The sequence below is a fragment of the Arachis ipaensis genome, chromosome B6, assembly GCF_059453495.1.
Source record: "Arachis ipaensis isolate K30076 ecotype BB chromosome B6, ASM5945349v1, whole genome shotgun sequence".
NCBI classification, from domain to species: domain Eukaryota; kingdom Viridiplantae; phylum Streptophyta; class Magnoliopsida; order Fabales; family Fabaceae; genus Arachis; species Arachis ipaensis.
Window position 1 is genome coordinate 12,013,745 of NC_142441.1, and position 9,756 is coordinate 12,023,500.

The following is a 9,756-nucleotide window of genomic DNA, read 5'->3' on the forward strand; positions in this document are numbered from 1 at the left end:
ATTTTTTCAGACCGGTTTAGAATCGGTTTCTCTTTTTAATCCGGTTCTAGTTTGGTTTCATGAACCATAAAATTGGTTCTGAAGTGGATGCAGTTCGGATTTTTGAAAATCCAAACCATGCCCACCCCTAATAGCAAGGGACTATGAGGGTGTAAATTAATCTTTATTTAAGATCTTCAGCAGTGAATGACAACCGTTTTTTGACATAGTTTCTCACAAATTTCTTAATTATTGAATTTATGTATAAATTATGTTCAACAATTAACTTCTTTTTCTTTATTGAATCTTATTTGAGGTTTAAAAAGGGGTAGACTATGCAAAATATCAACAAAAAGCAGCTTTCAAAATTATTAAGTTCTAACTTACGAATAAAATTTATGCAAAACTAAACTCACTTTAGTTAAGCTGCTGCCACAAATAGGGTTTTGGTTTTTGACATTTTTACATACTCACTGACTTTATTACTAAGGCTGTGCATACATTTACATCTTCACTATCTTTATATCAACGGCGGCCATCAACAGGTATCCATCAACCAACCCCACTTATTTATCTTAAACTCCTTCTGGCCGTTGCGAAGGCCATAAGGCAAGTAGCTAAAGGAAAAGTTTCTGCTAGGCCGCTGAATGGAAACAGAAATTTGAGTTGGAGAGGGGGCGGAATCTGCAGTTTGATTCTACAAGTTCTTATAATTAAAAAATGCAAGTTTCACTTTCTGTGTACACATTTCCTATTCTATAACAGTTGATATTGCGGAAGAAACAATAAATTTTTTGGCTCTGCCTGAACAGCTAAATCAATTTTATTTGTTTACTTGAGATTATTTGTTTACTTGAGTTATTTTAATAAAACAGAATATTATATTGATATAAGGTTTTGGGTTTAATGTAATATATATATATATATATATATATATATATATATATATATATATATATATATATATATATATATATATATATATATATATATATATATATATATATATATATATATATATACACACGTTAGAAGCTTGATCACAAGAGGAATGGAACTCAAGCATATGCATATATAAGCTAAGGCAGAGTATAAGTAAGACTAGTTTATTTTGTTAATTTATAATAATATATTCTCGAATTTATCCTTATCTAAAAGGGTTTTATTTTACTAAAACACCTATCAAATATTGATTCAAAATAGAAACACATTAATTATTGAGTGTCTATCTGATTTGAAGGCTGTTGATTTTAGGAGCTCTCGTTAGAACCTGAATGTGAACTTTATCTCACAGGCCATAAAGGTACGTAGTATGGGCAGGAAGGAAGAAATAATCCCTGTATATATAATATGTAATGAAATTAATAATGAGTCATTCACCATTCCTGCTTTAGTGTCTTTAGTGCTAAAATATTTGAGATCTCATGCATGTATATATTTGAGTTAATATTGTAGTAATTTTGTTGTCTGAAGCTGAAATTGCAATGTCCCACATGTGTTGATACTTAATTTTTCTCCCTTTGATTCTTGATGATCTGCTACTTTACTTGTAAGATAGCCCAGTTACTTTGCATTCAAACATTTACAAAATTAATTAGATTTACTTCTAAAAATTGTCGCTATATAAAGGTCGAATAACTATCAATATTCACTGACTCTTACCCCCAATCTTTGAATTAAGGCCTCAAAACTGGACATGACTTGTTTAGGAAAAATTTAATGCGATAGATGTTTAAAGGTCGTATTATTCTATTACCAACAATTGTAATGCTCACTTTGCTTTGATTTAATCAAGGTCGCAGTTTCATTAATTTCTCACATCGCTTGGAGACTTATTTTTTGGGGATAAAAAATTTTGTCATGTCATCTTTAACACCACCAAGTTTGTCTCCTATATTAGCACCTTTAAAAGTTGATACCAGACTTTTCTTGATTAATTAATTTCATTTATTTATTATTATTCAGACATTAAAATTGTTAAATAATGTACTATATTGTTTGAAACTTGATTCATGTAATTGATATAATCATTGTGCACTATTGTGTTTTACATTGTTGTTCTCTTACTAATTGTCTACTGACCTTGTGTTGTGTAAAGGAATAGTCAAATGCCAAGGAAACCTCGGTACACCGTTAGTACTGCAACCGGACCTGTAGCTGCCCCTGATAGTCAAACACACGCTACTCTGGTGAGTTATTTAATGCACAACTTAGATCAAATGTTCATTTGCCTTTTTGGATAAACTTTTATTCAATATAATTTGTGGGAATACTGAAAAAAATTGGTTGATGTACTAACTACTTTGTTTTTAGCACACGGATGGAACACATGATACTAGTGCAAATACTTCTAGTGCACAGCGACGTGCTAGAGCGCCTCCACCTCCGCATTCCGGCAATGGTGCTCGACAATCCCGTGTTAACGCTATACCATTTAGACCACTGCGCAATGAAGCACGGCTGGCTCCGTCAAGTGACATTGGGGATGCTCGAGCTCCTGGGACAAATAGAAAGCATCTGGATTTACATGAAGTTGCAGATGACCATTCAGAAGATGAATACTATGACCCGGAGGCGGATGAGATCGAGTCATTCGATGACCATGTGGACGACTTATTTGCTGCACATGAACTTGAACGCCAAGGCAATGCCAACGGCAAAAAAAAAGGACACCGATTATTGGGTTGTTGATGTCATAGGTATTTTTTTTATGCTTGTTTCTTAGAAAATGGTGTTAGAAGATGAATACTCTTCTCCGTGCATTCTAATTCGCTTAGTAAACTAACATTTAAAGTTTGTTCCCTCTGTTAGAAAATGGTGTGACTTATTGTATAGAGCTGACTGTTAAGGAGGCATTAGCATTTCTTCCTGGAAAGAAGATCGTGCTAAATCATAACAGAGAGTTGCAACAAGTTGGTCAGGCAGCGGGCCTATTGAGCGGGTTCTTAGGGACATTGGCGTCTGATTTTCAACAGTTACCAATTTGTGAAAAAAGTTGGAATACAATGAGCAAGGCTTCCAAGGAGCATGCCTTTGACCAGTTTAAGGTAATGTTTAGTTTTTTTTTTATAAAGTAAGGCGTTACCAATGCTTAGTGTAAAATGTTTTTTTTTATCTATTAAATGAACACTACAAGGAAAGATTAAGATGCACGCACATGATATCGACCATACAGATCTTTTATAGAATATCGATAAATTTCTAATGACTTTTTTGTATAGTGTAAATTGCAGTACATTATTATATAACTTAATCCCCAATTAATCCGGTCCTTCATGTATAGCAATGTAACTAATAGTGATAGTAATAATAATAACAATAATAATGAAAAAACTTATAAACCTCATGAGAATGTTAAATCTGCTCCTATTGTAAACAATTAGAGAGTGAGTAGCTATAGGTTATGATTTTCGGTTAAATGAAAATGTCAGGGGAAAATAAATATGGAACTCATTTGCTCGTAGTTGATTCTGTTACCTTCCTAACTTTGAAATTTTGAATGTTTTGTGGTTTTAATTATTTGTTGAGAGATTATTTAATTATTTCCTAGCTATGGGGTTGCTGTTTTTATGTGCTGCTATTCTCTATTAGTAAGTGGATTTCTTTGGTTTTTTATTTTTTTGTTTTAGTCTGGTAAATTAGAGAAGGATAGTGCATGTTGGGTTTCTTTTTGTTCACTTCTTTGAATTTTGTTGCCGAGAATCAATCATGTCTAATAATGTGTCGTTTGATAATATGTAAGTCTGTTTGAGGTGGTTAATTATTATATGTTTTCTTTATTTTACTATATTGGTCTGCTCCTTGTCAACCCTCCCGACCAAAAACCCCTTCACATTTCAACTTTGTTATTGTAGTCCATGCCTGTAGAAAGCTATTGTAAAAGAGATTCAGCCTAATTCCTTTAATAGGATTTGAAGGGTTCCTTTGCTTAGTTCTAACAGATTGTATTAGTAACTAGAATCATTATTTAATGAAGTGATATATATTTGATCACTACTAAGCTGGTCCAGCAAGGGGGATTTGGTTCATACTTTGAAGGTGATTAGGCATGCTTATATTGGAGGTGATTCTTGCTATTTATATGCTTATATTGGTTGTCAAACTTGCATTTTGAACTTAGCCTTTAGGATAAAGTTTTCATGGTGGAAAGTTCTCAATCATATTTGTTTGTGTGTTGAGTTGATGAATCGTGTATATAGGTTCTTCTGTGATGTAGAATGGATTTGGAGTTAAAGTTAATGGTTACAATGACGGTGTGAAAGCACTGATGTCAATATCTTTATCATCTTTATTGTGTTATCTTATGATCTGAACTACTTGTAGCGAGTCTTCCACTATGAGGACGATGAAAGATGGATCATAAAGCGGGGAATTGTACAAAGAATAGGAAGTTCCTGGAGGAACGCAAGAAATCATTTGTTCCATAAGGTTTATGATGAAGAACTGACTTTTGAGGAAAACCTCAAGCGTAAGCCAGCAGGAATAGAGGCAAATCATTGAAAAAAATTTCTTGAATATCGGTTGAACGAGGACACACAGGTAACAAATATTTAGTTGATATTTCATTGTATTCGATTTTAAATCGTCATGAATTACTACTAAATATGCTGAATTTATTGTGATAATGGAAAAACTACTACCAAAAAGTTCATCACCTTATCCTTTTTTGTGTTTCCTGAAGTTGTACATGCCTGATTTATAAAACCATTAAATGTGTAGTAATTTATCCCGATAACATTTATGTTTGTCGTTTTGTGTGTAGGAGAAGTGTAAAAAAAATGCCATTAATCATTCAAAGCAACTGTACACACATACCGGAGGTTCTAAAATGATGGCAAGAAAGAGACACGAAGAAGTAATTAATTTAAATTCAATTCCAGAATGGTGACGTGTTTCTAGTAATATAGTATTGTCTGTTTAATGATTGTCTGTTGATGATTGTTATAGGAGCTACGACAGGGAAGGCCTATTGGTAGAGGAGAGGGATGGACCATGAGTCATAAAAAAAAAAAGAATGGTTCGTATATGAATGAAGATGCGCGTCTGGTTGGGGTAAATCATGTTCTTTACTTTTTAAAATTTCTCTTTGCAATTACTACCGTTAAATTTAAATTAGTGTAAATCCGGATCTCACATGTTTGCAGGAAGCAATTGAACATATTGAGAGTCAAGACCCCTCCAGCAAGGAATTTTCACATAATGATTCCCTTGCACAAGTGCTTGGAAAGGAGCACCCAGGAAGAGTTCGTGGACTCGGTTTTGGTCCATGTCTCAGTCAGTATTTTCGTAACATTACACAACAGTCTGACTACGGTGTACAGATTGAGGAGTATCAGATGGAGATTGTAAAACTTAAGGCGGAGGCAGTAGAACTTAAGGCGGAGTCAGCAGCAGCAGAGGAAAAGGCAAAGAGACAGAGAATGGAGGCAGAGGCAGCAGAGGAGAAGGCAAAAATGCAGACTATGAGAAATTTGTTAAGATACATAATCCAGCAACAAGGAGGTAGTTTGCCACCTGAAATAACTGCAGATTTGGATTCTTTGAGAAGTGCACCAACCTCATCCCATGCAAGATGATGTGCAGGCAGCTAATGATTTGAATTATGAATGTTGGAATCTGAATACTCTTTAATTTTTCACTGTCATAATGACTTTTGAGATATTTATTTGTAGTTTTTCATTTTGGTGACTTTATCTGTAGTTTACAGTCATCGATGCACTGAATTCAAATAACTATTATAATGATTCACTTTTGCATATATTTTTGTAAAGTTTCGTGTGTTGTAGTTTGATTGGCTGTTAGATATTTTAATAAGTTAAAGCAACTGAGTGGAAGAACGTATAAAGAATAAAAGAATTGGCATATTTTAGTGTAAATTAGGTTTTTTTTTTTTAAAAAAAGTGTAACTCTACATTTGGCAGCGGTTTTAAATCCGCTGCTATATCTTAACAGAATAATTCAACGGCTAGCATTTTGCAGCGGTTGTTAACCGCTGACATCTCCAAGCAATCATATTCTTACGGTTTTGTAGCGGAAAGAACCGCTGCAAAATTATACCGCTGCAAAATACCATTTAGCAGCGGTTGTTCCAGCGGTTGCTATTAACCGCTGCAAACGGTTTAGCCGCACGCTATCTTTCAGCAGATATATCAACCGCTGCTATCCGTTTAGCAGCGGTTAAAAACGCTGCTAATCTTGTGCATAACCGCTGCTATTTGCCGGATATGGTGTAGCATGTTATGTGTTTGTTCTAATGTCCGTACTTTATACATATAAATACTAAAATATTCTTATAAATAATTATAAAAATATATTCTTTTGATTATTTTTGTTAAAAAATTAAATAACTCTTTTTTATTGTTTTGATAAAAATATATTTTTATGATAAAAAATTTAAAGTCAAATCATTTTAATCTAATAATAAAAAACAATAAAATAAAATAAAGCAATGAAAAAAAAAAAGACACAGAGAGACAATAAATCCCAAACTGTTCATCTCTTCGTAATAATCTCCAACTGGGGCTTCTCCTCGGCTTTGCTCATCAGTCGCCACAAGTCGCAGCTGCTCGCACGCAGTTCTCCCTTCTGGCTGTTGCCTCTTTTTATTATAAAATAATATTTTTATAACAACAATAAAAAATATTATTTTATTTTTTAACAAAAATAAACAAAAAATATATTTATCTTTTTATAATTATTTATAAAATTATTTTAAATTTTTTATATAATAATAATATAATATTTAAAAATAAAAATAAAAAACAGACTAAAATAATATAATTATTTATATAGCAATTTTTTACTGGTTTATTTTTTTTTTTTTGACAAATACTATTAAATTTATTGTTTTTAGTCATTATTTAGTCATTAACTCAATTTTAGTCCAATTTTTTTAGTCTGATAATATAATAGTATATTTTATCATATACTTTTAAACATTAATACTTAACTAATGACCAAAAATAATAAATTTTAATGACATTCTCTAATATTTTTTTTCTTATATTTTTATTAACCGGCATTTATATGAAATGAAACAAACTCCTTTTCGAATCGATGGCAATGAACCCAACATTTCCGTTCTTAGTGGGGACATATAGAATGCACTACCTCTTGTGTATAATATTATCTAAACTTTGAAGACCAAGTACAAAATGTTACACTAGGCCTAGATTAATAAGTCTAAGGATAATCTATTTCAATCTTGTTGTTATCACCTTATTTGCCATTTTAAATATGATATTACATAATTCAATTGGTCAAAATTAAACTCGGCGATAGCTAGGCTGAGTCCTATCAACTTTTGATGAGATCAAAGAAATGAGAGTAAAATTAACTTGGGTTATAGATCTTGATATGAAAATCAGAAAGCACCAGGCCAATTAATTCATCTTAACATATTCTCAATTATTCTTGGAGAAGGAAGACCATTAGAATCCGAAACCTTCATATATATAATTCAGCGTTAGTATTCTGTTTAGTATGTGGAAGAAGTTGTCAACTTTTATAACGAGTATGACATTGACGTTTGTGCTGTGCATGCAACTTGTGAGTTGCTTCCAATAAAATAACATGATTGTGATGTGCCTTATATATATTAGTATATACAGTGATAGTCTTATTAATTATATATATCTTTGGCTTTTACTTTCTTAAAACTAAGCATAAATTACAGCCACGACAAATCTTTATCAAAGTCATTCATTACTATCAGTTCAATCATTATCATAATCATTTTATATATGTTCATCTTTATCACAATCAACCACATTTGTTTAGCACTTACTTCTCCTTGCTTGTGCTTATATTATATTACATATATACAATAACATAAGTAGTTTTATTCCTCAATCATAAGAAAGCAAAGAATTCCAAACACGCAACTTTTCTAATGCTAATTAATTTATAATTTTGGAGGATCAAATTTGGGATTGCTTAGCCACCACCCTATTCTACATCCTACCGGGGATTTTTGTTCTGTTCTATACACTGATTATTGTAGGGCCACCCCAATAATTAGTTTCACATGCAAGCAGATTCTGAACATATTGCCCGCAAATTAATTAAACAAATTAAGCAATGACTATATGATCAGGAAAAATAAAATAAGTTTAAACGACTAAGAAAAGTTGTATTCAATGTCTCTCTCTCTCTGCACATGGACGTTATATAAATGGTGTGAATACTTTTAGTTAACCATATAAACAAAAAATTTAAAAAGTCGTGAATGTGAATACCAACAAATAATAGTGTTTGATTTGGAAGAAATAATGAAATAAGATAGTACCAATGGCTTTAGAATTTTGTCACTTTGTATGAATAATAAGTAAATTCTAACTTGTTAAAATATTCGAATATATGAGAATGATAGGGACCTCTCTGATAAACTAAGTATAATGTAATAAGAAGGAAAGGAAGCTTAGTTTATACTTGGAATTATTGGGTGGCTATTGGTTAGATGGGTTGTAAAATTTGAATCCTTTGTCATGTAATTAGAAAGAATAAGAGTATAAGGAGGATTGGAGGTATCACTATCCTAGCTGACGAATGAATTGAAATATTCTTTCATAACCCCCCGCTCCCAAATTAAATTAAAATAATTACTTATATATTCTTAATTATATACCTAGACCATGTAGATATTGTTACGGTGGGTAACCGGAGATTAATGGGCCGGATGGCGTTGGTTGGCCCAAACGGGTGAAGGAGGTGGCTTTCGAGTGGACCTGGTACTCGGTGCTCCTCCGTCCGACTTGTACGTGAGAAAGAATGGGGGGGTGGTACCTGCAAAGACACTCCGATGCCTAAGTTAGCAAGAGTGTGAGCAGGTTAGAGAGTATCTTGGAACCTTTTTGTACCTGAATGGTGTCAGTGTATTTATAGTGGTGAACCAATAACCACCGCTGAAGTAGTGCCACCTTTTTAGGCGGATAACCGTTCCCATATCTTAGGGAGGTTAAGATATGGCTCTATGAAGTGGTTAGAGGGTTTCTAGGGGCAGGTACTCATTCGAATGAGTGTTATCTGCCAGCTAACCCTCGTATCCGACTTCTTTGGAACAGGTCGTGTTCAGTACCGACTTCTGGGATGAAGGCTGGTACTGGGGGGAGGGTCAACCCTTTGGGTTGGGCGTCTTTGCTTGGATCCTGGGCCCTATTTATTGGGCCAGGGTATGAACAGTGCCCCTACTCGAGCCCAATTTCTTTTTAAGAGTTGGGTTCGAGTATTCAACTCGGGGTCTTGGCCGATTTGCGAGAGGACCGACGTGATGGTTTAAGAACCGACGTGATTTTTCTTGACCTTTCGGTTCTGACGGTTACGTCTAATCAAGCGTCGTGTCCGTTGGGTGTGCGTAGGGATTTAATGGCCTTGGTAACGGTGCACCTTTAATGATTGCCCCAATTTTACCATTATGCCCCTAACGTTCTTATAAATACTTTTCCCTCTCTTTCGTTGTTTCGTTTCTGCGATCTTTCAAATTTCCCCTGCATTCGTTCGTGTTGCATTTCTTGCGTTTCGAAGGTTTTTACTTCCTCCAGTCTTGATTTCAGACTTAAAGGTTAGCTTTTTCCTCTTCTGTAACATGCTTTCTATTTGCGTGCCTTTATCTTGTAGGTAGATTGGTTTGTAGGCTTTAGTTCCGTACCCCTTCCCTTAGAGACCGCGTGTTGATTTTCCTTTTCTTTTTGTAGGTTTCTTGTCACCCTTTTTAAGAAAAGAAAATGGCTTCCGTAGATGTTCTCTCCCAGTGGGTTGATGTTACGGTCCTAGGGGAGG

General features: G+C 33.8%; 1 protein-coding gene across 1 annotated transcript; it reads left to right on the forward strand.

Moving 5' to 3' along the window:
• Positions 1 to 2,087: 2,087 nt before the first annotated feature.
• On the forward strand, positions 2,088 to 5,555 carry LOC148554630 (uncharacterized). The gene is made up of 6 exons (XM_088490416.1): positions 2,088 to 2,168; positions 2,293 to 2,623; positions 2,791 to 3,026; positions 4,742 to 4,813; positions 4,927 to 5,031; positions 5,124 to 5,555. The coding sequence occupies exons 1-6, from the start codon at positions 2,088 to 2,090 to the stop codon at positions 5,553 to 5,555; spliced, it is 1,257 nt and encodes a 418-aa protein (XP_088346542.1).
• Positions 5,556 to 9,756: the final 4,201 nt, after the last annotated feature.

Coding starts and splice junctions, on each gene's coding strand:
- LOC148554630 (XM_088490416.1), top strand. CDS start 2,088: ATGCCAAGGAAACCTCGGTACACCGTTAGTACTGCAACCGGACCTGTA. Junction 2,624..2,790: donor ACATGAACTTGAACGCCAAG/GCAATGCCAACG, acceptor TCCCTCTGTTAG/AAAATGGTGTGACTTATTGT. Junction 3,027..4,741: donor ATGCCTTTGACCAGTTTAAG/GTAATGTTTAGT, acceptor TTTTGTGTGTAG/GAGAAGTGTAAAAAAAATGC.